Source organism: Coturnix japonica, chromosome 1 (assembly GCF_054131305.1).
Source record: "Coturnix japonica strain WE chromosome 1, WE-NBRP24, whole genome shotgun sequence".
Lineage (NCBI taxonomy): Eukaryota > Metazoa > Chordata > Aves > Galliformes > Phasianidae > Coturnix > Coturnix japonica.
The window spans coordinates 128077137-128090031 of NC_140663.1; the positions used below are offsets into that span (position 1 = coordinate 128077137).

The following is a 12895-nucleotide window of genomic DNA, read 5'->3' on the forward strand; positions in this document are numbered from 1 at the left end:
GAAGTTAGAGTGATGCTACTAAGAGGCAGTTTTTGTTCTGCTTTCTTTTATAAAGAATAGAAATCCATCAGCTATTTTTCAGTATGTTTTTATAGCCGATTTTGCAATGTAATAGTAATTATCGCCATTTTAAATCTTTGGGCCCTTTGTATGCTGTGGGTTGCCTCTTGATGTGAAATTGCAAAGGAGTTATGTGAAACGTAATGTTTGTAAAATGCTTTGAAGATGAAAAGCTCTACAGTAGGTTTTTATTATTACCAGAGGCAAAGTGAGCAGGAGTGGCTTAATGTTGGGCTGTTCATTTCCCAAGAGATGGCTTTGTTTTGAAGAGTGTATGTAATCCACCAGGCTGGAGACAGAATGAGCTTATTTCAAGTTTGATTATAAATAGATTAGCAAACTTTCTACCTCGAGATTATTTGCATGAGAGGTCTGTGAAAGTGCAGAGAAAGTTTTGGTACAATCTCAGCCTTGTTTGAAATAACATTTGTTCAGTGTGTTTGGCTTCTGCTGCCCAAACGTATTTCGAATCCAATCCTTTCAAATATCCTTGTCAGTGAAGCAGAGTTTTGCCACAGATCAGCTCTCTTTTTCTACAGCTACGATCATTTTCTGTATTTAATATGTGAATAATTGTGTCTGCATTCAGAAGTGGCGATGCTTTATTAGAATTGGGTTTAATTTGGTTTTAATGCTTTGACATATAAAGAAAAACATCATTTCCAGCCCGTATCAAGGTTATAAGTTGATAGGTGGCTGTAGGAAAGAGGTTTCTAGAAATGAGCTATTGGGAAATCCTTGTATTACTGCAGTTTCCTCAACCCTTAGAGAAGGAGGAGCTGCTCGGCTCCATCAGAAATCCAGCTTCAGCTCCCATAGCAGAGAAGCTGCTTCAGGGATAACGTGCTGTCATCACGTGCCTCACCGTCCCCATCGCCCCTGCAGTGGGCCATCACTTCCAGCCAGCAGCGTTGTTTTGACAGAGCTGTTCTGTGGTGTCAGCACCGGGTGCCTCTGGGGAGCCAGCACGGCCGGGATTTCTGAGGCGGCTATTGTTGGTGGAGGGGCTGCTGGGCCACAGCCAGGCATGAGGCACCACGGCCCCACGGCCTCCAGCGGCTGCTTTGCCTGCCCCTCAGCTGCAGCCGCTCTGGGCTCCTGCCTGGCACTTGCAGAAATCGCTGTGGAATTTGCTGATTCTGCCAGAGCGGAGCTAAACACTTGTTCCCAAGTGGTATGGCCCATTGGTACAGCTGCCGGATACAAAAAACATGCCAGGGCTTTTATCCCTAATAATCGAGCTTTGTCGGAGTATTGCAAGCTCAACGTGGTTGGAGTCATGCTATCATGGAGTACCTCCTTGCTTAGCTTTCACGGAGCTTTTGCCCCTCATGCTTCAGTTAAAATGTTCATCTCTTATTGGCTGCATAGCCAGAGGTGGAGGCTAAACTTTGCCGATAAGAGTTAACTGGCATTGCCCAGCTGTGCTTTTAAAATGTTTTGATCTATTTACACAACAGAACCGATCAGAACAAAATAAACAGTTCTGGTGAAATACTGAATGCTTTATTGTAGCAATTAGTTTTGGCAGTGAGTATTCTCTTCATTATTTCATACATAGACAAAACCAAAATGCTGCAGAACCCTTAAGTATCAGCCATCAGTGAGTAGCTTGTTTCTTCTGGGGGAAGGGGATGGTTTGGCTGTCATTCAGTTGGAACAAATGCTCCTAAAGAAGCTGACAAAAAGAGCTTGTAAGTGGCTTCATCGGTTTGCCATGCAGAATAATCAATAGTTGCATAACTTCCAGCAGCTTACAAAATATATCTGCAGATATGGTGAATCTTCTGTCCAAGGTGTAATCTCCTTGAAGAAGCATTAAGTAGGAAGCATGACACTGTGACAGACTGTAGGAAATGTTGGTTTCCTGCCTTATTATTTTCTAATGGCTATAGGGGACACTTGTAATTATCTACTCATTTTTATGTGGTATCCCTTAGGGAATGAACTGAGAAGGAACTAATGTTTCATTTTAGCTATTTGGACGATCATTCCATATATCCCGAGCAGTGTTTGGTAATTGGAGGATATATTTGCTTGATGCTCAAGACAAGAGACCTCTCTTTCTATCTCGCACCTGAAATGTGGATTCTGAGAATGCTAAGATGGAGCTTTTTTTTTTTTTTTAACATGCCTTTTTTTCCCCCCCCAATTCTGTTTAGTGATAGTCCCAATGCTGTCCATGAGGTGGATAAGTGGTTACCAAGACTGCACTCAGTTGTCATAGGACCTGGCTTAGGCAGAGACGAAGCACTACTTGAGAACGCTAAGGTAATATGTTTTCTGAGGTTTTATTCACTGTCTTAGTGTTGAATTTTATTAACCAATTTCATATCTTTTGCATGATTACGCCGATGTTTCTGATTAAGGATACTAACTCACAGATTAAATAAAACTGTTGCAGTATATTTCCATAATTGAAAGGAATCTCTGCAATATTTTCCACAGTTCATTCTCACCCACTTTCTGAAGAAATCTACATAAAATTGGTTCTTTTTGCTTGATTTTTATTTTTGTGCTGTTGGTTTTTGTTTGTTTGTTAATGAATGGTTAGTATTTATTATAGCAATTATAATTTAAAGGGAAGAGTTGAACTGGGTGTTGCTGACAGAAAATTGCAGCTGTTAATTATGGTCTCCATTATTAAAATTCAGAGGGATGTTTTAAATTTAGAGATCCACGTAGTTGTTTTGATTTGCTTTTGTTTTTGTTGTTAAAGTTGCTAATTAGAAATAGATATTGGCATCTCCAGACTAAGGGCTCTATGTTTTCTTAGGTGCTGAGCACCTGCTACTGTAAGAACCTCAATATGAATTTGAGTTCCTAGTTTTAGGAGCTGTATTTGGCAGCATGTGCCAGGAGGGGTACCAAAGAACAGAGATTGTGTCCCCTTGCAATAAGAAATAGTAGTCTTAATCATAAAATGTTGCAAAATTCTACCCTGGATAAAGAAATAATCCTATTTTCTCTCATGTCTTAGTGTTGAACTGAAAACAGGAGCTTAGATAGCTCTGTATGTTAAGCTGTAGGCACCCACACAGCCTTTCAGATATCCTGTGTTACTCCCAACACATCTTGGCGTGTTCAGAGTGTATGTTTCCACTGAAACAAAATTAGGTTGATATTAATCTTACAAAGTCTGAGAAGTTACACTGAATCAATCAGTTGTACTAACAAGTGGAATTAATGGAATTTACAGGAATGTTGGAAGTTAAACAGTGGATTTACAAAGCAGAAGAAGCAAGAGATTAAAACCACCCTATCCAAGACATGTAGAATGTACCTTGATAGTAGTAGAGGTCATTTTTCCTAAACTTTTGTTAGAGAAAGTTGCCTTTGAAAGTTCTTCATTCCTCTGAATCTTCTCCTTTCTAAAAGTGATTCTTTTATGACACACAGGTACAAAACTAATAAAAAAGATGGATTCAGAGTGGCGATCGTTTAATTGAATACAGCTGATAATAAAGCAAATTTGATCCCAAATGAAAATTTTCATCAAAGATTTTTATATCTATATTAAGAATTCTTTCTGCAGCAAAAAAGATTTGGGTGATGTTTTTTCATTGTTTATTTTCACTTTTATTTCTAGAGAAAAGTGACTTTAAACAAAAGAAAATAACACTTTGTTTAGAGTCTCTAAAATACTTAAGCTTCTTCAGTATAGAAATTCCATCCAGCTTTTAGAGATATCTGTCATGTTCTTATCTGCATTACACAAGTATCTGGAGGATTCCTTTTCTTTCTTAAAGATGGTCTTCTCTATTGCTAAAAACAGCTTTTACTTTCTTAGTAAGTTGTAATCATGCTTTTACTTCAACTTTGAGTATCCTTGTTGAGTTTACCTGCAGTTAATGAAACAAATACAGCCAATGAAGACCAGCCGTTTGGAAGTTCCTTCATGTTTACGTGAGCTGTAGATCTGACCTTGTTGAATTCAAGCCACATTAAAGCTCCAGTTCTTTGTCTTTGCTATAATTATGGAAACGTTTGTTAGTTATCCAGTTACATCTGGGTTTTTAGCTTGTTCGAATCCTACAAATATTACCCCCTAAATTCTTTGTTCAACCAAAATAAGTGCATATAACCAAGGGCAAGTGAACGCTGGTTGCGTGCTTAAGAAAGGCTGCTGTTTCTCTGTGCTGAGCTGTCTCCCTCTTGTTTCAGCAGTGGATTTCAAGCTTTGTATCACTTTTCACCTTCCAAAAACCAAGCAAGTGATGATAGCACTGCTATATTAAACTTTTCTAAGGCTCTGGCTGAGTGTGTAATTCTCTCTCTTCCCTTTAAGCTAACTTCAACATGCTGTCATTTGAATGCATTGCTGAGATGTAGATTAGTGTCTGCTTTTGTTTCAGGGTTTTGCATCAGGGTGTCAGTGACAGTAAGAGGTTTCCTCTGTTTCTCTTTCCTCATTGAAGTGATGAGGCTTAGTGGTCCATCACCTCTGATGCTATTTATATCTGGGTCTTGTCAGAACTGTACAGAGGCACACTGCCAGCAAATGTATTTGTCCAAACAGGCATGTGTTTGCTTTTTTTTCTCTCTTATGAGCTTTGAGAAATCAAGATATCAATACAATATCCTGCAGTTTCTCGTACTACTACTGAACGGGGTAGAGGGGGAGCCCTTGACAAACTCAGCCTCCCCGCTGTGGACAGAGCTGCCCCCCACCAGCTCAGCTGCCCAGGGCTCCATCCAGCTTGTCCTTGAGTGCCTCCAGGGATGGGGCACCACAGCTTCTCTGGGCAGCTGTGCCAGCACCTCACCACCCTCTGAGTAAAGATTTTTCCACCTAATAGCTAACCTATTTTTCCCCTCTTTTAGTTTAAAGCCATTCCCCCTTGTTTTGTTGCTATTAGACTGTATAAAATGTTGCTCCCCTTCCTGCTCATAAGCTCCCTCCAAGTACTGGCAGGCTGCAGTGAGGTCTCACTAGAGCATTCTCTTCTCCAAGCTAAACAAACCCAACTGCCATAACCTTTCATTGTAAGAGAGCCCTTTGATCACCTTAGTGGCCCTTCTCTGGACCTGCTCCAACAGTTATGCATCTTTCTTTTTCTTGTCCCCAGACTTGGACACAAGTGTCTTTATGATACACCTACTTCCTTCTCACTTACAGAATCATGGAATTGTTTGAGATGAAAGGGACCTTTAAAGGTCTTTTAGTTCAAATCCCCTGCAGTGAACAGAGACACCTACAGCTCGATCACATTGCTCAGGGCCTGATCCAGCCTGACCTTGCAGGTCTCTGAGGGGAGTGCATTTACCATGTCTCTGGGCAACCTGTTCCAATGCTTCACTACATTTGTTGTAAAAAATTCCTTCCTTATATCCAGTCTGAGTTTCCCCTGCTTTAGTGTGAAACTGTTTCATCTTATCACAAGAGACTATACTAACAAGTCTGTCCCCTTCTTTCTCATAGCCTCCCTTCAGGCACAGAAAGGCTACTGTATAAATGTCTTCAATCGCATGGCATTTCAGGTCCTTTCAACAGGCTGTTGGAAAAGAAGCATTTAATGATCAGTTTCCTTTTATGCTTGGTGGAAAAGAAGAATTTAATGATCAGTTTCCTTTTATGCTTGTCTTGAGTGTAATGATGCTCTTTGAAGAAGTGCTCTTAGGTTTCCTATGGTTGATTTTGGCTGTAGTTCCATTTACAAGACCTGCTACAAGAAGTTACTCAATAAGTTATATCCCCCTCTCTTGTGTGAGCCTGTGCCAAAACCTTTACATACTACTCCTCAGCTGCCTAGGTGAGATTTGATGTTTCATAGGTATGGGTTTGCAGAATCAGGGTCTGCAGTTTCACAGAAAATGTACTAAAGAAGGTTTTTATTGGGTCCTAATACTTGTCAAGATGGATTCCATGCAGATATAGAAGCTCTAGACTTGGCCTCTGACTCCTGGAGCAAATAAGCAGTCCAAGCTATTCCCCTGAAAGAGAAAGGAACAAAGGATCATTTCTCCTCCACTTCTCAGCTCTGGAGCATACAGATTGAATTGTCTTTGTTCCCTGTTCTGCTTTGGTCTTCCAGAGTGCCATTGCCACATTCTTCATGGAGCTTATCTTCCACAACCAGCTTCCTTGTAGGTAACATCAGGCTATCTCTTTTTCCCCCTCACTGTCTCTGATATTGGCTGGAGCCAAAAGTACCGCTGCTTCCTTGTGTTCACTGCACTTGGTATGCAGCTGGTGCTGGTTTAGACTCTGTTGAGACAGAGTTTAGCTGTCATGCAAGCAAGGCCAAGGTCGCTCATACTGTTGTCTGTCAGTGCTTAAAAGCAGCGTGTTTCCAGATTTATTGGCTATTTTCCTTTTCACAGAATCACAGAATTGTAGGGGTTGGAAGGGACCTCTAGAGATCATCGAGTCCAACCCCCCTGCCAAAGCAGGTTACCTACACCATGTCACACAGGTAGGCGTCCAGGCAGGTCTTGAATATCTCCAGAGAAGGAGACTCCACCAACTCCCTGGGCAGCCTGTTCCAGTGCTTTTATTTCACATGGAAGAATTGCACCCCTGTTATATGTCCCCACGGCAAGGACTTTCATTCAGCCATTTCAGAGATGTTTGCACTTCTGGTCTTATGGTGATCTAATTTGTCTTGAAGCATGAGTCTTGAACCAGGGCAGTTCCCATCTGAATAGCAGCTCCTCAGGTGAAAGGACCAAGTTCCTATCCTGCAGGATGATGAATGCAGCTCCTAAGAAGGACTTTGGAAAGGAGTATTGTCTTCCTTGTGTAGTCCTTGGGAAGAGCAAACAATGATCCCTCATGGTTTTGGATGTTGTGCATTCTGCCTGCTGCCCGGCAGTTACACGTTTATGGGCTTAGCTATGTTCTGTATCACTTTCCAGCCTCTTTTCATATGTTCCCCTTTCTCATCCTGTCATGAGTATGATATTCCTGACAAATTTTCTGCTTCAGAGTTTGGTGAATCTCTTACTGGGTACATTACTGGCTCTGTGCTCAAGTGGAGTGATAGAGAATTGCTGTTGGATAGCAGTTACTATTGGTACAGGTAGAGAAAAGCATTCATCCATTCATCCTTGTGAAGAGTCTTATCCTAATTGAAGCATGTCTGATGTTGAAATCCTTCTCTGTTGCCTTTGGGCTCGTTGCTTCTTTCCCTGAACCAGTAGCACTGAATCCTGGACTCGGCCTTTCTGTGTTTCATCTTGCAGCAGCAAAGCTAAATTGCTGTTCTCAGCAGAGCAGGCTTACATTCATTCTGTATGAGAGGTAATGATTGATAGCAAAATGACTCTGTGTAACTCACGTGTTAATATCGGCTGGGTTCTCAAACTGCACACTCATTCCTCTTACTCAATTCCCAAGCTTTGTTTTAGCTCCAATAAAATTTGTGGAATACCAGATGGGGTTCTTCTGAGTGAGGCCCTTCCTGGCTACCATTTCTGCCTGTTGATGTTGGTAGATAACACCAGCATTCTCACCTTCCCCAATGCTACCCTCCTGACGCTCCCACACCAGTTGTTCAAAGAGCATTTTCTACTAAATATCTCTATCTGCTGGGATATGCACTTCAGAAAACTCATTTTCTCTTGAATCTCTAGTTAAGGTTGTATGGAATTTTCTTGCCATTAAATACCTTTTGCTGGCAGTAACCAGAAGTTTGGGCCATTGTGGATCACCTCCATAGAGTCCATTTGAAGTTTTCTCTTTTAAGGTTATTCCCGGTCCCACCTCAAATGAAGTGTCAGCCTTTCTGCCTTTGTGTTTTGTTGGTGGGATTCATTTCCCATCTTCAGGCCCCACGTCTTCAGAATTTAGGCTGAGGAGATCTTCGCTTAGGAGGAAACAGGTGCAGAGATATGATAGGAGTTGTACTGGTGCAGGAACAGTTTGGGAGCACCAGCCCTGAGCAGATAAATGCTGTTGGTTAGGCTAAGCAGTATTGCTGCTTATGCTCAGAACTATTAGTATTCAGCAGCTTCCTCACAGATGTCTTGATTAGAAGAACAGTGTTTGAAAATATGCTAACAGGACCTTAAATACAGGTTTACGCAGCTTGCAAGCAGAATTTGTTCTCTAATATATGTAATGGGTCTTGATGAAAGTCATTCACAGTTAAGTTGGATGTTTATTTGCTTTCCATGTGCAGGCTTATATTGTTGCTTAACTAGATTTTGAAACTTAAAGTGTTTGTAAGGAAAACGTTGGTGTTGAATGCCTTCTCAACTCTTTCTGAGCAGTATTCAGCTAGAAACTAAAAAGAAACGGGTGCTGATAACTTATGGAGTTCAACTCAAGTTTATTTGTTTCATTTTAAGGCAAAATGCCAGCAGTTCACCAGGAATATCTGAAGCCAAATTTAACATTAACATAACCAACCATAAGTTGGAAACCTTAAGGAGTTTGCTTTCTGACTGTCAGTGTTCAGTGAATGAGACAGCGTGTGAAAACTTAGTGCATCTGTTCATTCCGATTCAGAATTCTTGCTTTGGATTGAAGTAAGCACGGTTCTTGTTTAAGCAGGATTTGTATGAGTTTAGGTACGGGAACATTTAAATATAGTATCCCAGGTGGTTTCTAGATGTGCATGAGTTTGGTGGGGGGGAGGTAACTAAAAAGGATCCACTATATCATGTCCCTGAGCACCACATCCAAATGGATGGTGACTCAACCACCTCCCTAGGGAGCCTATTCCAGTGCTTAACCTTCCTTTCTGTAAAGATTTTCCTGATATCCAACCTAAACTTACCCTGGTGCAACTTGAGACCATTTCCCCTTGTCCTGTCACCAGTGAGAAGAGACCAACCCTGATCTGTGAGCACCTTTCAGGTATTGGAAGAGAACAATCAGGTCTCCCCTCAGTCTCCTTTTCCTCAGACTAAACAGCCCCAGTTCCTTCAGTCTCTCCTCATATTTTAGTTTTAGGAGGCGTTTGGAGGCTTTTGCTGCGCTTTGTGTTTCTTCTATTCAGGTATTACTTTCAATTACATCGCTTTTAAAATGTAGCATATGGCTGAGGCATACGTTAAGCTGCAGTTCCTCTGCCAAGTCAGCAAATGATCTGCTATGAATTCAAACAAGGAATCTAAAGTAGATCATTCTTTCTCTTTTTTCTCTCTCTCTTTATGTAGAACAGAACTGTTTTGATAACTGCCATCTACAGCACTTTCAGTCCTGTTAGTTTAAGCAACAGCTTTTAACATTTCCCAAAGCACTTGATGAGGTAGCAGGGTACTCTTTAGGAAAGTTGTTTTCACCATCTGCCTGGCTTCAATGGAATATTTTTCTTCTGCACCTGAAGTTTTGGATAAAAGGGCCCAGTGTGTGGTACTAGAGTTAAAAGACAAAAGACCCAGTTACATTGAATGCCACATAAAGCATGAGATAAAGATGCTATTTGTGTCAGGGAGGGGATATTTGTCTCTGTTAAATGTTTCTTTCCTTCTGGTAGTATGAGTGGCAGTCAGTAGTTAATCATTTCATGTGTAAGGTTTGAGAGCTTGGAGTGATCAATGAGCTACTGATAGTAACACATACAGGAATATATAAAGTAAAACTGAGGCAGTCGGGCAGGTGATTTATATAAATCTTGCCCACAAAGCACGACTTTGACTGACACTGCTGAATTTTGAAAGGAAGGTGAGTTCTTGGATTACTCTGTGGGAAACTAACAGAGGCTGGAGCAGCACCTTTTGAAGTTAACTGCATGTTTCCACCAGTAGCTTAAAAAAGCAGTTAACTGAGAAGATGGTTCTAACGTGAAGAATCTCAAGCAGTGGAACTCCAGTTTTCACATCTTTTTAAACCCTGCTGTATCAAAGCTCTGCTGTTTAGGGATGTTCCTTTCCCTGCCCACCACACCATCCCCAGCACCTGTGGTTGTAGCCTTGAACACAGCCTGGATGTGGAATGTTTGCCTGCCTTGAGCTGTGCAAGATGACAAACTTGTGCTTGCTAAGCCCATTTTCCAAGCATCTCTGCCACAGAGCTGCCTCCTGACCTCTGTGAAGCTGAGTCTGTGCTAACTCTGCGTTTTTCCAGGCTTGAAGCAAGGAGCACAGAAACTTCCTAAGGGTTTTAGTGCCCATCTGTAGGAGCTGGTTTGCACCTGGGCACATTGAGGTGGGGAAGGGGTGCAGAGGCATTTCCAGCTGCAGCATTTACAGGGAAAATTCTGAATATTTCTTCATTTTTATCTCTTTGCTCCAGACAAAACTATGGATTCAGGCATGCTGGAAATACAAGCAAATGTAGAAGTCTTCAACAGCAGTTTCTGAAGGCATTAGCAGCTTTCAGTAACATTGTTTTGGTTTTGTGGTGGTGATTTTTTCTTTTGTAAAGAGGGCTGCCATTCCTTTTTGATCATTTAAGGTTGTACTAGGCATAACCAGTGCCAGGTTATGCACGTTGGCATGTCTTTGCCACTGAGAGCTAGGGACTATTGCTGCCTCGAGTCTGGCTACTCTTGCTTAGTCAGGCAAGAGCCCAGGTCAGTCCAGTGTTTTCAGGTCAGTAGCACATGCCGAACAGTGGAGCTAAACTGTAATATCAGTCACCTAGGTGTTGTCAATATTTCTGAACTAGTATCTGTGCTTTTAGAGAACAATCCTGACAGCCTCTTTGATTACCCTGCCAGAGGACAACAGGGTAGGATAACTGACCCTGGGGTCAGTACTGGGACCAGTGCTCTTTAATATCTTCATCAATGACATTGACAGTGAGAACTGACTACAGCTAGTTCCCTGGTAACACCAAGCTGTGTGGTACAGTCAACATCATGCCTGAGGGATGGGATGCCATCCAGAGAGACCTAGACAGGCTTGCGCTGTAGGCCCAAGAGAATTTTGTGAGGTTCAACAAATCCAAGTGCATTTCAGATTGCAGTAGAATGCACTTTTTAATAGAGATTATAGCAAGAGTATGCTGTTTACTGAGGTGCTGGGATGACTTTGTGGTCAGTGCTATCCAGTATTATGGCATGCTGAGTTTTGAACTGTCTTCAAACACACAGGTTAAGGAATTTTGCCAAGAGTGGTCCGGGACATGGATCTTTTAAAGGGACCTAGGAAATGCACTGTTTATTGCTGGTGTCAGTAAAGGAAACCTTGCCCACAGTATCTTTCCTTTGCAAGGTAAAACAACGAGAGTGTGATGTATCTTTTAGAGAAAATTAATTACTATTGTGAGATAAATGTTGCTGCTTCATATGCTGGTACAGTGGTTTTCCATTTGTTTCATTAAGCGTCAATCTTTTATTGAAACCATTGGCTCCACTTTCCTTATTTTTCCCTTTCAAATACTGAATGCCAAGGTTATTATGTAGCTAAACCAGTTAATCAGGAAAACCACAAGTTTGCTACTACTAATGTTTCAAATATCACTGCAGGTATTCTTTCTGCCTGTGCACATCTAATAAAATAAGCTGAAAAGTACACTTAAGTCGGATGCAGGCAAAACTGTACATAATGGTCTTTCCTCAGGTGCCATGGAAGGCCAGGTTATGTACTGTTAAACACAGGCGGAGTAAGTAGGGTACTTGTACTATTGCTAATCCATGGACTTGATGGGAGGAGTCCTGACTGATTGTAAGAAGCTGTGGATGTTCCCTTGGAACATACTACCTGGTGTCTGCTCCTTGTGCCGTAGGATTCATGCTTTATGCTCTGTGAAGACTTCCTTGGCTGACTGATCCTCCAGTTGTACCTGGGAGCTCCACAGCAATTTACTCCTTCCTGAAATGTTCTCTCCATCTCCCTCCTAGTTAGAATGGTGAATCTGTGTGAGAGTCCTGCATGTCTCTGTTACTGAGGCATTGGTTACCATCATGTTTCAAGGCAAGGTCGCAGGCTGTAGTCTGGATAAACCATTTAGTGGGGTGGGTTTTTTGTATTATTTTACCTTCTTTCAGTAGCAGACTACTAGACAATATTAGACAGATTTTGGTGTGAAAGTGAAGCTATCATGAGCTGTATTTATTATACAATCACAATGAAGGTTCTTCTAAATACTTTAAGTATTAACACAGGAAGGCCCATGCTGAACATGGAGATGCATTCTCAGATGAAAATTCATTTTATTCTTCCAGAAATAAATCCCCATAGAGGATGTAGCCATTGTTGCTGTAAGCTCCTCTTATTAAAATAACTCCTGTATGCTGTATTTGCAGTAATAGAGTGTTTCAAAGGGGAAGGGGGGTTTATCTCACCTAATTCGTGACGTCTGAAAATACAGCAGTAAGTTTTCTCTGCTCCCTCTATGAGAACTGAGGAGGGACAGGTACATCTACTGATGATCCACACCTCCCTAAATGCAGTGCCTAAGCCAGATGCATTCTTGTACTGAGCCTTTTGACCTTTAAATGGCAGCAGGTGAGATAAACCCTGTCCACAATCTATAAGAAGCAGAGCTTCTCCAATGCACGTTGTGCCCTTCAAGAGGTGGTTATGTTATGAGGGCTCTCTTATCTCTGTGTTTTATGGTTACCACATTATCCCTTTTCTCCCCACAACTTCCTCTGTGAGATTTTGTGACTGTCAACAAGCAGCTTCTGTCTGGATTTATGGAACAGGAAGAAAGGAAAATAATTGCTTTTGGATTTTTGTTTTTGGAATTAAAAAAAAGCTTTCTAAATAAGGGAATGGACTTTGTATCCCCTGGTTGTTTTATAAAGGAAGAAAGAGAAAACAAATATTGCTTCAGTGTTAGATTAGAAATGGATACCTCAGAGACTCAATACACAATGAAAGTTGGTTGGCCAGTGTATTTTACTTAACAAGGTGGAATTTTTCTTCAGAGCAGAGGTCAGATGCCTCACTTAGATTGTGGAGAGCGTGTTAGAGAAGTGGGAGTTTAAAATGTTAC

The 12895-nt window shown here is 41.4% G+C and overlaps 1 protein-coding gene across 13 annotated transcripts in view; it reads left to right on the forward strand.

Annotated features, from left to right (window-relative positions):
• Positions 1 to 12895, forward strand: part of NAXD (NAD(P)HX dehydratase) — a 45592-nt gene that overhangs the window by 17945 nt on the left and 14752 nt on the right. For 11 of the 13 annotated variants that reach the window (XR_001552567.2, XR_014941745.1, XR_014941752.1 and 8 more), the window contains one exon: positions 2223 to 2331. The exons of 1 other annotated variant lie outside the window; for it this stretch is intronic. Coding sequence is in view for 5 of the 12 variants with exons in the window: in XM_015851431.2 (XP_015706917.2) it covers positions 2223 to 2331 (109 nt within the window). In the remaining 7 variants the exon portion in view is untranslated. Of the gene's footprint in view, positions 1 to 2222; positions 2332 to 11045; positions 11165 to 12895 lie in introns of those variants that run through there. One more of the 13 variants, XM_085535123.1, reaches the window with a different exon arrangement.